A 24715-nucleotide genomic window follows, 5' to 3' on the forward strand; every position below is an offset into this window, starting at 1 on the left:
GGTAACCTGAAAAAATGTTGCGGCTTTTTAGCCGGCAGGTTGCCGGGTTCTAGATCAAATACAGAAGAAGATCCGTAGGGATGATCAAGAATATATATAGAAGATAGCATCTCTCCTAATTGTTTTGGTTGATTACCCAACTTACAGATCCTGGAAGGGAGAAGCAGAAACAAATAATCGGGTGCATTTTTGATTTAGATCTTATTAAATAGAAAAAGATTGCGGGTTTAGGTAATTAGGTGTATAATAAGCCGTTACAAAATTTCCGTATGTATAGTATGTATGATAGTATGGATGATAGTGTGGATGAACTTTACTCCGGTGGCGGGCGGTGCAATGGTAAAAACGAGATGATGGAATCATATCAAGCAATTCCTCAGAGCATTCCCCATGGAACATACGGTACAAAATACAGATGGAAGCGAAGTCACTCCGCAGACCCAGAGGTTCCAAACAATCCGTGAGAATGGGATTATCGACAATCCGAACGTTATGAAACAAGGGTGAGAATAAAACGTTATCAGGTTTGAGCCCCGTGAGCTCATCTACTAATTTGGAAAATCTAGAATAATCCCTCGAAGTTATTAGAATAGGTAGAAAAAAAAGGGAATAAAAAATCACGTTGCAAATTTCCATAAGCTCGTAGAACCATTGAACACCAAGTCGCTCGTGTGCCTATGATAGAAAAATATTACATAATATAGCTCTAAACGAAACAAGCTCGCATCGTGCCTTAAATTTCTTTAAAGTAACACTTCTATGTATTTAACGCGTTAAGATAAGTCATTGGAATTACAGAATTGCAAAGAACTCGATTTTGTAGTACCTTATCTTTCATTCTTAATTACCGTTACGACTTGAAACATTGAGACTGTACAACGTATACTGTGATTGAATTTTAATTAGACAGATTACTTGGTTTACAGATACAGCGATACGAAAGCTGTGTAAAGTATCTAGATTACTGTCTTAACAATTTAGAACCCAATTAATGTCTATTTTAAGCGATATTGCATCATTTTGTAAAACATCGATTGAAACATAATAATATTATACTATGCAAATTTTGTTACTTATATCCTTTTAAGGTAAATTGTTATGCCTTTTTTTATTTATTTAAATTTTAATCAATTTGAACAAAAATTGATTAAACAACATCCTCAAACACGCATATTGGACATCCCTTTTCTTGACATCATAATATAAATTCAGTAATTCTCGGTACGGTTCGAAAAGTTCACCTGCGGCTATATTCAGACTCGCCAAGTTACGTCGGTCGTATTGTAATGAGCGATTTAGTTGGCAACTTCATTCTGTTAATTTTGTGTCACGGTGCGCGCATCGTAAAATTTCACTCTCATCAATTTTTCATAACGCGCCTAAAGAAGTATAACTTCAATAAATTAAAATTGCAGGCTCTTAAAGTTTACTGGATTTATTTCCATTGTATTTAGAACTCTGTTTATTAGAAAAGGCTCTGAACTTCATTGCAATATTTCACCACCCATCACCGTAACAGAGCTACTTGGGACTACCACTAACTAATCACTGCATACACCATACACTCGACGGCCAGAAAAATCCCGTAATAGCGTTCCATTAACTAGCCCAACTCTGCCTTCGTCGGTAATAAAAATAAAGCTATATTTTAATATCGGGTAAGTTTATGATCATAATAGTAAATATAAGCTTACTAGTAGTGACCTCGCGGTAGGAGGCTATCTTATCACACATTTAATAGTTGCCACACTATTTGATGGCAAAAGACATCTATCAAAACAAGATCGCTCTGTTACGTTGAACGCCTTATAGATAGTTTTTGAAGTCGTCGTGGCCTAAAGGATAAAGACGTCCGGTGCATTCGTATGAAGCGATACACAGGTCTTCGAATTCCAGGTGGGTACCAATTTTTCTAATAAAATACGTACTCGACAAATGTTCACGATTGACTTCCACGGTGAAGGAATAACATCGTGTAATAAAAATCAAATCCGCCAAATTATAATTTGCATAATTACTGGTGGTAGGACCTATTGTGAGTCCGCGCAGGTAGGTACCACCACCCTGCCTATTTCTGCCGTGAAGCAGTAATGCGTTTCGGCTTGAAGGGCGGGGCAGCCGTTGTAACTATACTGAGACCTTAGAAATGATCTCAAGATGTGTGAGGCATTTACATCGTAGATGTCTATGGGCTCCAGAAACCACTTAACACCAGGTGGGCTGTGAGCTCCTACACCCATCTAAGCAATAAAAAAAGAAGAAGTTTATTTCTAATTTATGACGGTTTAATCTGATAATTCGTTCAAGTGACCACATGTCAAAAAACCAAACGTATAGGTACTTCGCAATGTAAACAAACTTATGCATTTTCCGCATAAAAGCCTATTTCTGTATTAAACAAATCACGATTTATATTTGGCAGGGTCGAATAATTCAACAGCCACAATATTTCTGTGTCTATATTTCAGTGATATTGCATTCGGTAAATAGAAACCGTGAACTTTACGGTCATTTATAAATTAATCTTGAATTAACTTACTTACATTGTATGTCAATACGTAATGCTGTTGTCAGACTTTCGACAATCTTATCTGCTCTTGTGCCGCGATTTAGTCATACAAAGTACGAAATTATGTGAATATGACGTGAATTGTGACATGAATAAGTAAATTGTCGGAACAATAGACAGGGAAACATGTGGGCGCTGACACAGAACTATTATGGACTGTACCATTAGTTTAAGTTATTGTTAATGGTACTCCATTAATTGTGCATGATTTAGACGTGTACTGGGATGTCTTATAAAATTCACGATTCCTCTGTGTTTAATATGTTAGACGTTGACTTTGAAATTCAATGTTCATGACATTGATGTTGAATGACCTTTACAATAATTTAGCACTGGTATTATTTAGTATAATTAAAGATGATGAGTAATGTAGGATACAGGAAAACGAATTAAATGTGATTTTTTTATCCTTTAAATATTTGAAAAACTAAATTTTAATATACCCATTTATAACAATAAAATGCAAATCATAGAACCAAGAACGGATTTAGTAAATGAAACACCAAAAGCAAATACAGTAAAGTCATGGCATAATCTCGATGCTGTGTGATACTTCCTACGTATAAGAGGACTTATGCTTAAGATTTATGCCTAGATTTTTTTATATACTTTTTTGTTTACTATTCAAGTATGTACTTTACACTACAGAGCTTAGGGATTTTTTTACGGTTTTCCTTCATCATAGAAGTCGTCCACGAACACGTCCTTACCGATCCATTAGATCCATTAACATTTTCATAAGACTTTAGCTCTAAGACTAAGAGTAGAGACTCCGGTAACCGTACTCGACGAACTCGGCAAAGAGTTCGACGTGCAACTTAACCTAAACATCAGTCCGCTGAGCTTCTCACCGGATCGCGATTCCGGTCCGGTAGTAGATTCATTCGCGAAGCAGCTGCTCTTGAGCTGTTAGGTCTCCTTCGGAGGCGCTCGGGTAGCTGTTAGCAAATCACACCCCTCCTGGCTGAGCCTTTGCTCGCCCACCTGTCCTAGTAAAACTGTAAAGGCCTCCAAGCCACCAGTAATCCTTCAACCATTAAAAAAAACATGTGATCGATGGTATTGGTGTGGTGGCATCGATGGGCTTTTACAACCTCTCAAGAACAGATAGGCGAGTTTTATTTTTATTACCCGATGTTATATTCTTATATCGTGGAAGTCGTTTGTAAAACTGTTTTAAAAATTATTTTGTTAGAAAAATTGGTGTCGTTGCCATCATCAGAAGCACAGCGTGGTGGTAGTCCCCACCTTGAAACTAGAAGTTGTAACTGAGAATGTCCTATCCTTTTTACCAGAATGCATGACGACTTCGCGGCAGGAAGAGGCAGGAAAACCATACACACAATAATTCACATAACACCCTTTACGAGCAATTTATACCTTACATCAAGATAAATTTAGTACAATTTGGAAATTGTTAAAAAAAACACATAGTAGGTCATCCCTATTACAATGACATATCACAATCAACATAGCTATGTATTAGCTTACAGGAAAGTTAATTTAAAAATGCGTCACGTGTATGTCGACAAATTTAATAAAATTTGAAATTTTTTAATAGACAGGGTTTTTCGGAAAAATAGTTTACTAATAACCGCTATGAGCTCTGATAGTTACGAAGCTGCAATTCATTGAACTTGGAAAAAACAAAATGAATCGCGTATCTCATGGTCAGCTATCACTGATGCTATTGGACACTAGCAGGTTCAAAGGTGCTTCGTGCTTTGAAATTTTGCACACTCATAAAATATTTGAAAAATTTACCAAAAACAATTCGTCTATTTGTCAAATATCTTAAATTTACTTGTTTTTCAATTAAAATCAGTTACTATTCTCGAAAATTAGTAGTGCTAATCGCATGCTATTTGTACGCGGTATTTGTAAGTGCTTTTAGTGTAGACAAAGAAAAATTGTTGAATTTTCGTAAATTATCGTCATCATATTATATATACTATAACTGAGTTATATATACTATAACTGAGTAAAGTGCCCGAAGTATAGCTCAGTTTCTTACAATCTACGTTGAAACATTTTACCGTAATGAATGATGCTAACGCATTTCATCACGGAGCTTTTCTACCTACACGTATTTTTCGTTCACAATTACAGAGAAAACAGACGCTCATTTTGTGATACCAAAATATAAGGAACATTTTCTTATTTTGAATAATTTACCCGTTGTCTACATCTACGGAAAAAATGTTAGACCCTTAAAAAGGCAATATAAAGTTCGTTTTACAATATTTCGGTTTTCGAATGTGTTATAAACATCATGACCACTTTAAAAATACCGAACTGGACTGATGTCATGGAGCATGTTAGATAAAGTAGTAACTAATATAGCAGCCACCAATGACTGCTCTTGAATACATTTAGGTAAAAGCTTAGTTGTGCTAAATTCACTCGCAATGTGTGCAATTCCTTCAAAAATCATAACGAATTACTAGTTAGTAGTTGATGTCATTTGTGTTATAGAGAAAGTACGCATCGGGCTCTAGGTCTGAATAGGTGTAAAATAAACGCACAATTATATTTCAAATAAACATAGTACGTCGAACAATGATGACCCGCCCTCGCGTCGCTTCGGAGACATTAAATTTTATTATTGATAGCTGAGTACCACGAGTGACACCGCGGGGCGAAGCTAGTGAAAAAAAAGTATCCTAAGTTACTTATTAAGCCTAAGTTACTTATTCGACTATAATTCGTTGAAATTATAATATAAGTTTGAATATTTATTATGTTTTTTTTTATATCGTTATGGTTTTTTTAAGCATAATTAAAAAAAAATATTAACATTCTGCATTCCTTCTGTATTGTCTATAAGTGTGGGAAATTTCATACTCCTCCATCCGCGCAATAATAGATTAATTAATATGTAATTAACATGTAAAGCAAAAACTTTTTACCCATTTTAATGGAAATTGCGCGGACGGAGGAGTATGAAATTTTCCACACTTATATAGAATATAGAGAAGGAGTGCAATATGTTAATATTTTTTTAAATTATGCATTAAAAGTACATTAAATCAATAAAAAAAACATTACAGACACTACCATGCATTTGATACAACACGCATGCATACTATTTGTTTATTGTCAAACTTTTCTTATTGCTTATAGTCTGTGGTCAAACTGAGAATAGATTAAAATTAAATGTTGTTAGTGTTTATTAATATATGTCTATATTGTAGTCTTGGCGAAATCTGTGATTGTAGAAGTATAATAAATAGTATTTGACAATAGAACCCTAATAACGTCTATAATTTCAATTAATTATAGTCGAATTTCGACCACTGCGGGATTACTAGTATATAGTATTACTATAAACACGAAATGCAAAATTCTAAAAAACATGAACGTATAAAACGTGTGGTGGGCGGTCTGTTTACTCAAGACTGTGAAACGGCCTAGTACTAAACTAGATTTATATGGTTCCTAGGTTATAACTCAGGTCGATACGTGACCGATGCTCACGCCTACGCTTACACTGAGATTATCCACGAAACTTTATCACGAAGAAATTCTGTCTTTTGTATGAGTAAATATTGAACAAAAAAGATATTATGTACGTGTGTAGTCAACTTAAATCTATTCAAATTTATACCAAACGATTATACCGAAACTGAACCTAAAAGGTGTATTTTAAATATGCTGACTTAGTTAAAAAATAAGAGCTCATTAAAAATCTAAATTGTGAAACAATCTACACGAATTTCCCAATGTATTAAGATCATGTATGTGTAAAATAAAGTACATTGATTTTTTAAAGGGTTCTTATGTATATAAATATAAATATTAAGCCCTATTTACAGTAGAAGTAACATGTAGAGGGACAGCAGAATACGAACAACATAGCTTAAAGTTCAATCGAGAAATATATCTTCTTTATGCAATTTAATTTATTAACCTTTTTTCCACCTATGCTGTTAACATCGAAAGGTTATCCTAGCTTCACCAGACGTGTAGCTGAGCTCACGAGGCTCAACCTAGCGACTTTGCTAACACCAGTCCTAGCAAGACCAGTGCTTCGCTGAATCTACCACCGGATCAGAACGGAATACTAAATGCGATAGCCCACTGAGAATACTCAGTGGGCTATCGCATTTAGTATTAAATGCGTCAACTATTTTATAGTTTTTGCATACTAGTGTTATGTAAGTTAGTATTTTGAATAGTATACATTTTTCTCGAACCTGATAAACAGAGCAAAAAAATTGTCTAAAAGCTGGAAATGAGTAATTTGGTTAGAAAAAGACAGCTACAGAAACGCTCAGGAGGTAATTCGTTTTAGATCCAAAATTGTTTTTTTTTCATCGAACCGCGGGAGAGATCTTGAGTTGAAAAACACGCATGGAGTCTGCTTCAACGACTCGCGACGTCAATGAATTAACCAGTTGAGAATGTCGTAACGACTAACCAAAACGCTAACTAATCCGTGAATAATATGAAACCATTAAACAGATTTATTACGATCGTGTAATAATTTAATGGTCGTCGTATTTACATACGCCGCGAGATAAAACCAAATCTACATGGACTTAATCGGCCAGTTTTGTTGCCACTTTGTTAGTGCGAGTGTAGTAATTAATTTTCGGAAGAAAAAAATACATTTTCTTTATGACCTTACAAACGACACGCCGGTTTTTATTACTGTCGTCAGCCCGAGAGGTCATTGCCGCTAATAAATATGGGAAGTGTCATTGATGCAGAGATGCCGTAACGTCCATAATTTAGTTATATCAAATAACAGAATTCGCTTTCTTTTATCTTTTGTATTCGTTTGTACATTTAAATTTAAAATATAGAAAATGAAAAGATATTAATGAAACTTTGCAGGAAACGAGAATTTGGATGAAAAAGTTTCCGATCATGTTTCTTAAATTACTAAAGGTCCCACAGTAGTCGAAATTCTACTATAATTAATTGGAATCGTTAGTTTGTACACATACTATAATCACAAATTTCGCCAAGGCTACACTATAAAAATATATTAATAAAAATATTAATAAAGACAAACAATATTTAATCTTTTTTCACACTAAAATTTCACATTAAAACTAACTTCTTATTATAGTTGAATGAATAAAAACTACAATTTAATAAACCTGGATGAGAGACAGTAATAATAAAATAGATTACTAAACTTAACTGCTTTATACAGTCCAGCCATTCCTACAACTAATTACTGTCAGTTTTTGTATCAATCAACATCCATATTAGTTCTAACAAAGTGATAAATGTGTTATAAAAATGTATTAGTCGGCTGAGAACCTCCGCTGTATTTACGCTGTTTTGTCCGATGAGAAGTCTTGAGTTCCCCGTATCTATATTTCATAAGCAAATAGGGCCGGAGTAACAATTGTAACGCGATTCGATGAAACAATATATTTTTATATAAACAGTTTTTTTTTTTATTGCTTAGATGGGTGGACGAGCTCACAGCCTACCTGGTGTTAAGTGGTTACTGGAGCGCAAGAACGTAAACGCGCCACCCTTCAAACCGAAACGCATTACTGCTTTATGGCAGAAATAGGCAGGGTGGCGGTACCTACCCACGCGGACTCACAAGTGGTTCTACCACCAGTAATTACACAAATTATAATTTTGCGGGTTTGATTTTTATTACACGATATTATTCCTTCACCGTGGAAGTCAATCGTGAACATTTGTAGAGTACATATTTCATTAGAAAAATTGGTACCCGCTTGAGATTCGAACACCGGTGCATCGCTCAACACGAATACACCGGACGTCTTATCCTTTAGGCCACGACGACTTATATATGAACAGTAAAAAATACATTTGAAATGTTCACTTTAGAAATAAATTTACTTAAGCGAACTGTACGATTTTTCGGCAAATAACAAACTTGATCTTTATATCGTACAACACAAGCACGATTCGATGAAACAAACAAATCTTAAGAGGCACGTAACCTAAAATGAACTATTAAAAAAAAAAGATCTTTAAATAATTCAATAATTTAAAATAAAAACGATGCAAGTTTTTATAGAGATCTAGACCGGTAGGTAATAAAAAAAATAATGTTTTGTTTTTAAATGCAATTGTTCATAAATCAATCCTGACGAACAAACATATCAAATTAGGATTTTGTTAAAAAAACTATAAATAAAATCATATTCACATGACACCGCTCCGGCTACCGCATCGCTATGAAATATCATAACAACCTTAAGAATTGCATTCGAAATTAACTTGCTTTCCCTTAAAAGGACCATTTTTATTGCTATTACGTATTGCAGTAGAGAATTTCGCTCTCTGAATAGACTTGTGTAAATAGGAACGTTATTATTCATTTCATTTATGTACGTAACAAGTTTCAAACTGCTTTTTCTATTATAATTTCAATAATGACAGCCAAATTTGTCACGTACAAGATTACTTGATTGACAATTTTATTCTAGCTAAAACATATCTACTTAACGTATCTATTTTATCCGATTTCCATTTATTGCTTTTGTTTTATCTTTTATTTACGGCTGTAGATGGATAAAAGACTTGACCGGCCGATTGTAGCAACTGTGCGTCGAATATAGACACCACAATATTATATAGACACCAAATATTGTTATATAGACCAAGTATTATTATGTAGACACCGCAATGTACAAAATGTTGTATATATAAACGTGAGGTCGAAGGGTTAGTTGTATTGTAACAACTGGGAAAATAAGCTGACGATCCGGTTATGCCTCGTCACGTAAATGCAACCTACCTTGAAAAATGAAGTCGAATATTAATTGCATTTGTATAATAACTTTCCTAATTATATCCCAAGTCCGCATAGATATTAAGAATCGCATTAAGCTGAATGTTGGCATCATTACACAATACTGAATGAAGCGTGTACGAAAACAACGAATATTGATGTGGTAACACTACCAAAATGAAAGTCACTGTGCATTCTGACATCATAAAAAGAGCTCTTATTATTTGAATGTACACTAACAAAAAAATATGCGAGTTCTGACGAAATCACTTAATATCGGTATGGGTATAATAGGTGAATAAGCTAGCAATCCACCTGATGTGTGATAACTGGAGCCCAAAAAAATTAACCTAATATCTGAGGTCGAAATTCCAATCGTATTGTATAACCGATGTGCTCTTCAGACTAGAATCAGGTGTCTTCGCGGCAGAAATAGACAGGATATAAACGTGGACAATACGAAGGTATGGTGCCATTCTACGCTATTTCAATATGATGTCAATAAACTTGAAACTTCAAGCTTCAATACGGGTAGATGGCATAGGTATCGGTCTTTACTTCATGACACATACTTTTTTTTCCTACCTATGCTGATAGCCTGGAGGGACTATTTCAGCTTCACCCTAAAGTATAGGTGAGCTCACGGGGCTCAAATCGGAGTGTTGCTAACACTGGCCCTAGTAAGAGCAGTGCTTCACAGAATCTACCACCGCATCGTAAACGCGACCAACTGAGAAATCCGGTGAGAAACTCAGTGGGCTGTGTCTATGGGTTAATTCGCTCGTCGAGCCCTTCGTCGCAAGCGATGGGTTCGACGAGGACGGTGACCGGTGCTTGTGGTACCTAAAAGCACCGTTAATGGGTCGGAAGGATCCAAATGACGTGTTTTGGGTGAAGTCGACTATTTACCATTCGGTCTACAGTATCTGGTACTATACAATAAACACACGCACACACGAAACATGAATTCACATTAAATAATCAATTAAAACGGTTAATGGCCATTCGAACACACGTTTTACACGTAAATACATATTGCCACGGAAAGCGGATTACCTTCACGAGCCGGCTGCGATGCCGAACGTAAATACCGAACTCAATTATGTACTTACTCTTTTCTTTTTGCGACTCGCCAAGGCCGTCTGGAATCCGTCCGAGTTCATCGTATAGCATTCCTGAGTTTTTGCCTTTATTAATTGACTAGCGGCCCGCTCCGGCTCCGCTCGGGTCTTTAACAAAAAATTCAACGACGATGTTTTATTTTTTGGAACGAAGTTACTTATGGGACCATGCGGAGGGGTACCCTAACCGGGAAAAACGTCCGTAACGTAAGATTTTTATTATTTATGTATAGTCTTAGTATGATGGTTGTACAGTGTCTAATGTATAGTCTACGTGATGATGGTTATTATTATTATTATTATTCATATAAACGGCTGTTTCTTTGTATATTATTATATATTTTTTATAAATCATTGTGAATAAAATAAAGTTGATAGCTTTGTAAAGTAGTTTATTTATTTATTTTTATCAATTTTTATAATAAGGAACTTCTTTCCTATCCAGTGTCCCACGACACCACACATGGTTTTAAATAAAATAACACTTATTGCGGCATAACTATAATAGTTAGACATATGCTGTCGAGACACTTTTTGTAAATAATAATGTGTTCTACACAAAGTCGTAGTACATATATGTATTCTATCATTAATAGTTTTTCGCAGGGCACGCGATGTAAAGAATATTTTAGGTATTTTTTTTTACACCTTGGGTTATATTGTTGGAATTTTACTAAGGATCCCTATTTTTTTTCAAAAAAAATTGTAGCCTATGTCACTCGGGAATAGTGTAGCTTCGACAGTGAAATAATTTTTCAAATCGGTTCAGTAGTTTCGGAGCCTATTCAATACGAACAAACAAACAAATCTTTCCTCTTTATAATATTAGTATAGATTATTCAGTCGCTCTAAGATTAAGTGCTCGGGTCTTAATAATAAGATGTTTCTAGAAAGATATCTAATCAATCTTGGCAGGTGCAGATTGTTTTCATTTTTGTATTATTGTTGTGTTAGGATGTAAGCTGATTTTTACCCCATAGCGATTATTTATGCGTTCCGGTTCAAAGTCAGCCGTTATATTTAATTCAGACTTCGTCTTCACGTTTCAAGGTAGCAGCGTTTACACTTATGGGTTCCGGAATCCACTGCAAACACGAAGGGTCGTGAGTTCGTTCAGTCATTTAAGTAATAATTTAGTATAAATGTAATATAGGCTTCGGTAATATGTGTGTGCCAAATGTCAAAAATGATAAGCAGAGATAGTATGTACATATAATTGTATAAAAGATATTAGTACTGGTGGTAGGACCTCTTGTGAGTCCGCACGGGTAGGTACCACCACCACGCCTATTTCTGCAGTGAAGCAACAATGCGTTTCGGTTTGAGGGTGGGGCAGTCGTTGTAACTATACTGAGACCTTAGAACTTATACCTCAAGGTGGGTGGCGCATTTACGTTGTGGATGTCTATGTGCTCCAGTAACCACTTAACACCAGGTGGGCTGTGAGCTCGTCCACCCATCTAAGCAATCAAAATCGAAAAAAAGAAAATACTAGAACATTTTTGGTGATTTTCAATGACTCATCAGCATGATGGTTGCGCCGTCTCGTCATTGGATTTCTGAACCGAGGCCATAGCAGATTCTTATTTGCTTCAACGATTACTTGCTTTTTTAATTCGTTTTAAATTAGTTGCCCATACTCCTAAAGTTTTTGCGGAGTTTTTTATCATCAGCCGTGAATCTTATAACACTTAGGCAGGTATATCATCTTACACTTCAAGGCTTCATATCATCTCACATCTATTGAGGTCATAATAATTCATTGAAACGATAAGTAAGCTACGGATATGTTAATGTTGTCTATTCGAATGTTATATTTTTTTAATTGGTCCGAATATTTGTGTAGAAAACAGTTAAATGTGTTCCATAAGCAATGGTTCGAAGGTAGGATTTTGTTTTTGGTTATCCATAAACAATATACTAGCTGGTGGTAGGACCTGTTGTGAGTCCGCACGGGTAGGTACCACCGCCCTGCCTATTTGTACCGTGGAGCAGTAATGCGTTTCGATTTGAAGGATGGGACAGCTGAGTTGTAGCTTTATTGAGACCTTAGAACTTATATCTCAAGGTGGGTGGCGCATTTACGTGGTGGATGTCTATGGGCTCCAGTAACCACTTAACAATCAGGTGGGCTGTGAGCTCGTCCACGCATCTAAGCAATAAAAAAAAGTGAAACTCCAGCTACCGAATATTGGATTGAACTATACGTTAGTCCGAAAAACCTGTTAGTACAAGCGCGATAGATAACAAAAACTGTTTCTGCAGCTTTAAATCTAATAGATAGTAAGTATTGTATTTTAAATTCAAAGGATCTTGACTTGAATTAAACAACCAATTAGGTTCGAATTTCAATGAAAAACTTGGTCATAACAGCCTATTCCGCAAACTAAATGTTTGAAAGAAATAGCACGTTTTACGATAATTATGCAACCTGTGATTACAGTGTATTACATAATAACTGGCTCGAAACGTCTGCCACTAAATGTTTCCCACAATTTTAAATCTCGGGCTAAACATGTTTTCAAATAAAACCTCAAATTCACACAATAACGTTAAATATACGATAATATGTTTACGAAAACCAATTCGATTGGATGAAAATATCAAGTTCCTAACGCGTTTCGATAGATTTTTATTGTAGAAGATTTTACGAAACCATTTTTGTGTTTTTATTACATGCCTTAAGCGCCTTTCTGTGAGCAATGTGTGAATGATAGGTAGCTTTGGTCAGATTCACTTTTTTATGTATTTACTAGCGATCCCCGTCGCTTCGCTTCGGAAACTGTAATTTATTATTGATTTCTTCACTATTTAATGGATGTTATTATACATACGAACCTTCCTCTTCAATCACTCTATCTATTAAAAAAAACTGCATCAAAATCCGTTGCGTAGTTTTAAAGATTTAAGCATACATAGGGATATAGGGACAGAGAAAGCGAATTGTTTTATACTATGTAGTGATTTGACGAAAACTCCAAAAATATTTGGAGCAATGTTTCTTAACGGAATACATACTTCACGTTACTTTGCTTATAATCTATCAATATTAAAATAGTAGTACCTTAAAGTTTCATACATAAATATATATATTTTTTAATTTGTTGTGATACCCGACCACAATCTGCTGTGAGTTGGCACTAAGCCCAATTTTCAACATGAATTTATTGAAACTAATCATACGACGCCTGTTACTTGTTAATGGTACAATGTCGGAGTGCTAAAATCGACTATACGATAATCGAACAAGGCACATGCATTGGATACAATCATAAACAATGATATCACAAAATAGTGATGAACAGTGATCACGTTCCGCTGACACTAGAATACCGCTAAATATTCGAAAAACACACATGAGTTAAAACTTCTCGTGTCTTGCCTGTCATTGTAATGCATAATATTCTAATGTCAATGGATAACGATCGTTCGCGAGAGCACGAAAACTGTAAAGAATTCAAAACATCTGAAATAATAAAATGAAAATAATATACGCGATAGTAAATCGAAAATAATTTTTTTTAAATTACGACCTGTGTAAACCGACGAACAAACTAGATTTAATGATGCGTATGACTCAAATCCATTTCTCAATCGGACCAGAGTCAAGGAAAGTTTTGTTATATTGATTGGAAGTGTAGAGGCGGAGTCCGTATATTGGAAACACATTGGAAGTTGGACAGTAAGAATGAACATACCTTAGATAAATATTATAACAAAAAATAATCTTTAAAATATCGAAGAAAATATTATCCTAAAAATACTCCGGAATAAAAAGAATGCACATACTTCAGTTAAATATTATAACAAAAAAATAATCTTTTAAATATCGAAGAATATATGATCATAAAAATACTCCGGAATAAAATTGAATCTTTATAGGTATAATATCAAAAGAGCATACAGAACTTATCCTGATTGACAAACCCATTGATCGTAGCTTAGTAAACTACAATCAAGGAGAAATTTAAACGCAATCCGACGTGGGCTCATAATTCTGTTTATTGTTCCGTGAATTGTGTATTTGCTTTGCTCGCGCCCAAACGAAAGTAAACATAACGGTACGTACAGAAACAAAGAAATCTTATCTTAAGTTTTAACTAAATAGTTAAATAAGTGCTTAACACAAACGTGAGTGAGATCGCGCAATCTGTACGTGAACATTAAAACAAGGAGTGTCAATGTTCATTCTTTTAGAACTGGATCACATACAGTAAGTCAAATATCCTGCTTGTATCTAAAGAGAGTAAGTTTACGATGAAGCAGTCAGAAAATTTTGACTTGACGTAACAAGATTAGAGAGCGGGCTTAAATACGAAGTCGGTGACAATGGACTTTCAAATTGTAGTTCTTTGATCGATGAAATGATTCAAAGTTACTAACGCGGTTGTCTTAAAGGGTTATTGGCCTTTTAGTTCATTCAGTTCATTAGTTTGCCATTATAGGTATTATGGGACGAGTTAGTAATTCATATTCAAGTCGTCGTGGCCTAAATGATAAGACGCCCGGTGCATTTGTATCGGCCGATGCGTCTGTGCCAGAGTTTGAATCCCGCAGGCAGGTACCATTTTTTTTTAACGAGATACATCTTTAATGAATGCTCACAAATGACTACCTCGGTGAACGAACCGCAAAAGGTAGGAGGTCTTGTGAACTTGCTCGGGCAGGCATCGCCACTCTACCTGCTTCTGTGATGAAGCAGAAATGCTTTTCGGTTTGAAGGATGGGACAGTCGTCATCCTATAAAATGGAGGCTTAGAACTCATATGTCAAGGCGGGCGGCGGTATTTACATTCTTGTTGTCTATATGACCCGGCCGTGAGCTCATCTAAATTTTAAGTAATAAAAACGTGTTATTTTACTAATTTTCATAACATTTATTCACAAGCGATCTCCATATCAAAGAAATAACAAAAAAGGGTGCATTATACTTTATTTTTATTATTATTACTATTATTTTTTTATTTAAATATTAATCAATTTGAAAAAAAATCGATTAAACAATATCCTCAAACACGCATATTGGACATCCCTTTTCTTGACATCGTATAAATTCGGTAATTCTCGGTACGGTTCGGAAAGTTCACCTGCGGCTATATTCAGACTCGCCAAGTTACGTCGGTCGTATTGTAATGAGCGATTTAGTGGGCAACTTCATTCTGTTAATTTTGTGTCACGGTGCGCGCGCATCTTAAAATTTCACTCTCATCAATTTTTCATAACGCGCCTAAAGAAGATAACTTCAATATAACTTCAAAAAATGAAAAAGATGTTTTAAGCTTTCTAAGATATTTATGTCTTTTGCAAAACTAGAAGATAACATAGGCACTAAATCAAGGACTGTTACTCTCGCTTTGTTAATGAAAATTTGTTTCCTTGAATCGCCAACACACTTCACACGCTAAAATGAAATCTTTCAAATCGATTTGACACAGCTTCGACGAATCAGTCAGTTAATTACATTCTTGGTTTACGCCTCGTGTTGCAACAATAGACTTTCGTCTAAATAAGTATGTTGCCCACTTAAAGCAACGATATATTTAGATATCTACATCTACATAATATGTGAAATTGTTGTTCGCCTGTTTCAATGTTAAAGTAGCTACTATAACGTATACTATTACCTATAAATAGGCTACATTATTCAATATCAACGAGAATTCTATCGCATGTCTAAGGTTTTTAGGGATTCACTGAACGTTTTGAGATAATAGAGACACTGCAAGTCTTTTTCATTCTATATTGATAAAACACAATTATCACTGGGTTAAGTAATTACACAGGATTGGTTTTATAATTCTGAATCATATCAACTGCAGAAAAATGACATCAAAGTTCTATATCTGTCATTATGTCACTCTATCTGCCTTGAATGCGTGTGTGGTTTGGTCATAGACTAAGCAGTCATTTCTTATAGTGGTGCCAATGTTGCCACCGGTTGGATGGTGGCCTATGGCTTCCGCTAATAACTGAAAACCCGTTCAGTTTTAGTTATATCTAAGAGTATAATACTATACCATGTACCGTAAATATGTATAAATGACGCTAGCGCATATATTTATTTGACATGAGACCACAGCTCTTATTGGTACCACTTTAATGTAAAAGAAATGGTTTTACTGTTAAGTGAATTTGTAAGCATTTATAAGTAAGTACTATATGTGGAAATCCGTAAAAGTATTTTTTTAAACAGCATTAGCTATTAATTCACATTATAATATCTATATCATATATCATAATAAATCAATAATTAGGTCACATTGCGAGGAAAGACGGCGATAACCTGGAAAAACTTATGATCACAGGGAAAGTTGAAGGCAACAGATCTAGAGGCCGCGGCCCAACTCGTTGGTCCGATCAGGTCCGCACCGCTTTGGACAGTACAGTGTACAGCGCGCTGCATGACGCCGTGGACAGGGGAAAGTGGAAAAACATCTTAAGATTGAAGCTCATGGGTGATGGTGGTCACGACCCTCAGACATGAGGAACACGATTCGAGGAGGAGGAGGAGCTATTAATTAGCTATGTATAAAAAAATAAAAGCTATATATTATTTATAGCGCGATACAGTTCGTTTCCAGTGGACGCCCATCTTAATTTACCGCTAATGCTTGACTTATTTCTGTTTAGATAGTGCAACCATTATTCGGTTTCGCAACTAACAACAAAACTGACTTTCTTCATGTCATTGATACTATAACGTAATCTTTTTTCACTATGTTTTTTGAAGTCGTCGTGGCCTAAAGGATAAGACGTCCGGTGCATTCGTATCTAGCGATACAACCGGTGTTCGAATCCCGCAGGCGGGGTACCAAGTTTCTAATGAAATACGTGCTCGACAAATGCTCACGACTGACTTCCGCGGTGAAGGAATAACATAGTGTAATAAAAATCAAAACCCGCAAAATTATAATTTGCGTAATTACTGGTGGTAAGAACCTCTTGTGAGTCCGCACGGGTAGGGTACCACCACCCTGCCTATTTCTGCCGTGAAGCAGTAATGCGTTTCGGCTTGAAGGGCGGGGCAGCCGTTGTACTGTTACAACTGAGACCCCTAGAACTGTGGTCTCAAGGGGAGTAGCGGTATTTACGTTGTAGTTGTCTATGGGCTCCGGTAACCACTTAACACAAGGTGGGAAGTAAGCTCGTTCCATCTAAGCAATAAAAATTCTATCAGCCAAATATCTTAGACTAGCGACCCGCCCTCGCTTCGCTTCGGAAACATTAAAACACACATGAAACCAAAAAAAAAAAAAATTAAAAAAAGTAGCCTATGTTCATCAGGGACAATGTTGGCTTCTAATGGAAAAAGAATTTTTCAAATCGGTCCAGTAGTTTCGGAGCCTATTCGAAACAAACAAACAAACAAATCTTTCCTCTTTATAATATTAGATACACATCAGCATTTAACTTATTCCACAGCGTCCGTTAAAATTTTTAGCTACGATCTAAGGATGACTTCTAAGCTCACTCAGGTAAATTGTCCAACACTCAATATGGCAGTTTAAAATTTGCCCAATTAATTAACGTTATATTAAGCTGGTGTGTGTTTATCCGCAATTCTTAGTAACTGGTTTATTTATTTTAATAAAAAAGCGGACGGAAACCAAATTTCGGTGATAATTAAGTTTTGAAGCACCTTCGCGCTTTGGTAGTAAAAAGATACATACACCAAACAATTTTAAAAAAACATTACACATCTATACTAATAGACTATCTATTACAGGGATTTATTTTTGTAGGTACTCAAACCTACAACAATTTAGTAAAGGAAAAAATGAAGTAAAATTAGGCATCTTTAAATTAATACGTGAAGCAAAAACTTTGTATCCCTTTTTACGAAAATTGCGCGGACGGAGAAGTAATAAATTTTCCACACTTATAGAGAATATAGAGAAGAAGTGCACAATGCTAATATTTTTTTTAAATTATAAAAGATACATTAAATCAATAAAGAAAGCATTACACACACTACTTACCATGTATTTGACGCACACACGCATGCATACTATTTATTGTCAAACTTTTATCTTGACGTTGTGGCACAAATTGTGTAGCTGTGTGACGACAAATTGAGAATAGAAGTATAAAAAACAATCATAATAGTGTACAAACTTACAATTTCAATTAATTATAGTCGAATTTCGACTACTGCGGGACCTCTAGTGTTTAGAAAATCATGTCAATTCGAATCTATCGAAATTGGTAATGTGAATTAAGGCGTGATTTGTTTCACAAATGCTTCAGTCTAGATTCTAGATAATTTCACGTATTATTTAGTATGTATTAATTCTTCGAGTAGGTGGTTTAAAGCAATTAATGAAATTACCGCTTAAGTGACTTGTTGAGTTAAGATGATTATTTACTATGTTTAAATAATGAGTACACATAATTTTAATACACGGTGTAGCTTCAGTGGATTCTGGGGAATAGCCCGGCCGCCATGCAGTAAGGTAGACAGTTCGTTTGCCAAATTGTCGAAATGAAGTCATATATTTGACTTCGTAATTTACGAAACTCTCCACTAAAAAACAAATTTTCTCAAAGTAGGTACCTAAGAAAAAATCTTCTTATAAAAACAAAAGCAAACAAATAAACAAATAGAGAACCCTCAAATAGCCCAATACTAATTATCACTTCTCAAAACAACCCTTACATTAATCATTAAAATAATTATTGCAAGCACTTATCGTATCATTAACTATTAAAATACTCCGAATTCTCGGTTTGGTCACTCCCCAATTACCCTTTCTATATTAGTACCTGTTTCTAGTGCTAAACTAGACTTAGCTAGGTATGCGACCACAGCTGATAACCATAGACCAACAAAACAAATAGACGTTTCATGTAACTTAAAACTAAAGTTTAGTTGTTTGTATTCGTTGGATTAAAGAAGTCTATTTGATCGAAATAATTTTACATATGTACATAAAAAAATAAAGCATGTTTAAAATGTTAAAAATATTTTTGAATGAAAATGCACTAAAATTTTTATTATCATTTAAAAAAAACAAATTTTCTATTTGAATCTAAAATCAATGACACAAATTGTTGTTTACACATATACATTTTAGATTGATGTTTTACAAATTTTCTATACGTTTTAACATTATATATATTATGTTCAAACATTTGTTTTACTAATTACCACAACTATTTTTACTAAATCGGACAAATTACTTCAGATATTTATCTACATACACGAAAAAAATGCAATTATCTAATCGGAAAACGTAAAACCATATCTTATTTTGTAACATTATGCAATAGAAAAAATGCCCAACGTGCTATAATAATGCCCAACTATTTAGAGAACCCTTTTACTTAAACTATGCTACTGATAAATTTGTTACAATGTAACATTACCACTGGGAAATACGAGTCTACAAATTATCGTTATTCTTTGATAACAACAGTTGCATGCACCCGGCTAACGCGGCACGTGCGCTTGCTTGCCACCTCACAATAAGAAACATTATGCTAACTATTAGCATAAAATTGTATATGCTAATTTAAAAGTTCATTCGGAAAACAACGGTCCGTATACCCTTTATTTAGGTTGGTGGTTAAGTGAGATTTAATGCCGTCAGGCACTTTAAAATTTTAAAATTTATTAATTTATTCCTTTTAATGCTGTATAAACTATTATATATATATATGTATTAGTAACATAATAAAATTCATTGCACCGACCACTAATTACTCTGCACTACCTTTGTTGACTGGTAGAGAATGCCATAGGCATTAAGACCAAAAATGTAAATTTTACATGAAGTGTAATAAAAAAATAAATAAAATCACGTAAAAATATCTACCGTAATTATTATGCTGATAAGGGCACAGCATAGCCCCTGGAATTAAGACAATTGGACTATTGCACCGTGCACAATTGGGTGGCACCGATTCGTCATTAGGTGGGCAGTATGCACGACTGCATAAAGTGCTTTTTAAAAAAAACAATGAAACAAAATACGAAGCGGCACGTGTACTGCTGAACTAATCCTACCTATTTGTATCGCAAAGCAAACACGTGCTTAAATTTACGTAATTGTTGTTATACCAAAAAACTTCGACGTTATATGTTAGATATACATATATAAGCAGTCAGTCATTTGTTAATCCAAACTTCAACGTGTCGCAAAGTAGGTTATTTAGTAGATTTCGGCGAGCAATAAATACAAGTTAGGTATACGCTCGTCTGTGAATTCAAAAATGAAAAAAAAAAAATTAGTAACCTGCCAATAAAAAAAAAGAAAAATTCCGAGTTTCACTCAGGCTGATTTAAATATGTATTCGAACGGTGCGATAAATCTGTTCAAATAATTAAAAGTTTTGATGGAATAAAGAAGCTCATACATTATATTATTAGATACAAATATGAACCCAAAACCTTCCACTCTTTTTTGTTCAGTCGTGTGAAAAAACATGAATAATGCAACTGAAAATTCTCATTTTAAATGCAAAAATACCATAATGTTAAAGATCCATAAACTTTGAGACTGATACTATCGAACAATAAACAAATCCTAGGAGAAGACACACCTGATTGTTATCAAGCTACCTATGTCAAGAACCTGTAATACAAATGCCCCGAGTAAAATATTAACAATATAATATAATAATATGATCAAAAAGAATAGATCAGAATATTTTATAAATAAAACCGTAAAACACCAAAAACGTATTTGAAAAAGTACGCCAATTTGCCTATTATAAAGCAAAAAATTCGTGATTTCTACTTTTTTTTCTGATAACAATTTTTTTTTGGTTTGTTTAATAATTATTGACGAACTTTAGTGTAGTAGATAATATATAAAATTAATTAAGAGACAGTTTATTTTCTTTTAAAATGGCAATAGTAAAATAAAATAGAAAGTGCTATACATAAAATGAATTTATAAAAAAAAAATATGTGCTTACGTTCGAATTATTTTTAAATTGAAAAATGATTATATGTAGGTATATATCTCTCATTTAAATTATTTAAATTCAGCATGCTCATTTTGGCGCCAAGTGTTTTTAAATTGGATTAGACGCTTCCAAATAAGTTCGAAAGCTTCGAAACGATAAATAAAATAATATCATATTTTTGTTGTTTATGTTTGAAACTATTCAAAAGTGAAGAAATTCCATTCCAAATTATGAAGTCCAAGCATCAATCCCTCATTCGTAAGACCAAAGCCATAAAACGCAGCTAAAGCTCTCAGCGGTGTTTAGCTTTCGCCGCATTATCTTAGCATCTGGCGCGAAAACAATGGACCGCGCATGCGTAATGCGTTATCTGACATCTACCTCTTGCCACACTGCGCTCTCCTAATGAGGAGCTCTGTTCTACATCCCGGCCTATGTGCTAATTGAAGACGAACTGAAGTCGATACTAGGGTTGGTCAATTTAAAACAATAAAAGTTATTGCCAATAATGTAAGCGAAACTTCCACTTTTAATTACATTTCTGTAAATTCCACATCCTATTTCACAAATTCGACATAATTGAAAAAGGTAGATGGCTAGGGTTGGTCAATTGATTTATATCGTGTCACTTACTTTTTATGATCTCGAATCTATACAAAAAATTAAGGCTTAATTTTCTAATTAAAAGCTATGTTTTTTTATTTATTATAAAAGATGGTGTAAATTATAAGCTTTGTAGTATGCAAAGCCAAACAATAATTGAACAACATTAATCAAACAACTGTCAACCCTATTTCAAAAACGGGAAGTCTCTTGGAGAAATTTCGCCTGCGCTAATTATTCTTAATTGAAATTCTGTTTACATTTGTTTAGAATGTGAACTACAGAGTGTTTCATTGTTACAGGTAAACATTATACAGCGGTTACCGTGCTACTAAAGGATGAGGAGTAAACAAAGATGGGAATCACGCTTTGGCCCGGACTTACTCAAATCAACAGGTGAGTGCTGACAAATTTATTTTATCTGTCTTTTCACAGGAATAATCATAATTATTTATATGTACGTTGTGACTCCTAAGTTTAGCTTAAGAGACCGTGGTGAAATAGTTCCTTCCGAAAAAATTATGGAATTAACTCTTCTACAATTTTCTCATGATGAAAATGTCTAAAAGCTGTACTCTGTGTATTGTATTCTGTGCATTTTAACAGTGCATAAAAAATATATTTCTAAACCTGTTTCCGTCAGATCCCAACTGATGCCCATAATGTATAATCAAGAGAACAATGATAAATATAACGAACTTGTTAACTGAATTATTTAAGTATAAGCTATATATTATTTACGAAGAGAAATTGTCGGCCTGCTAGCCCTGCATTAATACAATCCATTTATTATTCACGCATTGTCAAATCACGCGGACGTGGGCGCGTGTATAATTTCACGATTTAACTCTACCGCCCTTCAAGAGACACACGAGGTACTAAGGCGATAAATAAACAACAAATTACTCGTTTCTCGATCCGAAACACACTACACGTGCGCTGTGACATTTGCATGCCTGAGAAATGTTTACAGCTTGTCGGATCTGCGGTGCGTACGACTCGATCGCACTGAATTACGACTGTAACTCACGTGAAGAAAAATTTTGGGCAGCACGTTATACGTTTCGATGCTATTAAATTCAAAGATTTTAAGCTATTGCATAGATTTTATCGCGGGCTTTGAGCGCGGCGACTGAATCAAGAAATTCCGTTACGAATATAACCTGACACCCCCACTACGCCTACTATGTAGCTCGCGTTCAACACATTCACACGTTGCGCTTGTGCTAATGTTTGTGAATAAGGCCGTGGCGTGACGTCACACTACATGCGCATCATGAAAAGTCTGCCCATCTCTCTCTCTCGCGCGATCTAGTTTATGAATGCGAAGGGGACACTTAATGTTTATAAATATAGCGTGGTCTTATTTTATTATTGTTTTAATATTAAATTATGAAAAATGCCATGCAATCGCTTTACCGCGGCAGTCCCCGAGTACCACACGTGTTTTTTTACGTTTACCGTGTACCAGATGGAGAAGGAGATTCTTACGCGGAAGTGGCATTGGATTGGTCGCATATTGAGAAAGCCCGACAACCCACCTATCAAAAAGAGCACTGACCTATAAAGTGACTGGCAAAAGGAAGAGAGGCCGCCCCAGAACAACTTGGCGTCGCTCGGTGGAGCGGAAGCTAGGTGTCTTGGGTCTGACGTGGGAGAAGCTACAACAGACTGCCCAAGACCGATGTAAATGGAAGGATTTGATTCGAGTGCTACACCCCAGCAGAGGGTAATAGGAAAGAATGATGATGATGATGATATTGTGTAGCAGATCTTCAACCATAATACCGTCATAATGTAGGATTAAAAGCACGAGAGAATAGATAATAGATTTATGCTGTCTTGTTTTATAGACACATTTTTATTGTTCTTATTAACGCTGCTCCTTATTAAGCAACGACAATAGATACTTTATTATAAATTATCTAGTATCTATACATTGTTACATACATACAAAGCGCTGATTACTAAATTGATAACATAATTTTGTTTACGTTTATGAGATTAAGAACTTAACTTCGAACGTGAGTACTCAATAACTTTTGTGATTATATTAAGATATAAAAAAATGTAAAACTGTGCGTTTCTCATAATTTAAATAACAAGCGTGAAACAACTAAATTAATTCACTACACAAACTTCATTACGAGCAGCTGAAGCACGTAAACTTGTTATATTAAATCCCTTGAAAATGTACTTTTAATCTTCTAAATTGTTTCGAACGCCTTCGAACGAGCCCAGCAACTCGCCGACTATTGAATTATAACTAGTAATTTCAACTGGCTGTGCTTCGTGAATCGGAATGAAACGCGAAACATTTCGTTAGCAAATAGCTTTCTCAGAGCGTCTCGTTTGAGCTCCAACTCGAAAAAGGAATCGGCCGCAAAAATTTCAATTGTACTGTTAGTAATTACGTTTAGTTTCCAACTCGTGTTGTGTGGTTTTAGACAAGTGATAATAGCTATGTTTTTTGTGCGCTCTGTTGTGGTTTAACGGTAAAGTGGATGACCCGACACTCAGGGGAAACGATTTATACATTTATTAAGTACCTTATTTTTAGTTTCTCTAGAATCCTTATTATCAAGACGTAACGTGGAGTACAAGTACTTAAGTAACAATGTATTAGTAATCTTTTAAAAATAGTATCTACGTCACCTGAAGTATGCATGTGTTGACTAATATTTTGAAGTTTCTTGAAGTCGAACAAATGTTATACTTTTTAATGATGCTACTTCTCTTTTACAAATATAGACTAGTCTATTATTTATTTAATTCGAA

The 24715-nt window shown here is 34.8% G+C and overlaps 1 protein-coding gene across 2 annotated transcripts in view; it reads left to right on the plus strand.

The window, feature by feature from the left end:
* The window catches only part of Cad86C (Cadherin 86C), a 134960-nt gene that overhangs the window by 23669 nt on the left and 86576 nt on the right, over positions 1-24715 (plus strand). For both annotated transcript variants that reach the window (XM_089731857.1, XM_089731858.1), the window contains exon 2: positions 22240-22333. In XM_089731857.1, the coding sequence (XP_089587983.1) occupies positions 22293-22333 (41 nt within the window). In that variant the 5' untranslated portion in view covers positions 22240-22292. The remainder of the gene's footprint in view (positions 1-22239; positions 22334-24715) is intronic.

The sequence above is a fragment of the Bombyx mandarina genome, chromosome 12 (assembly GCF_030267445.1).
Source record: "Bombyx mandarina strain Sakado chromosome 12, ASM3026744v2".
Taxonomy (NCBI): Eukaryota; Metazoa; Arthropoda; class Insecta; order Lepidoptera; family Bombycidae; genus Bombyx; species Bombyx mandarina.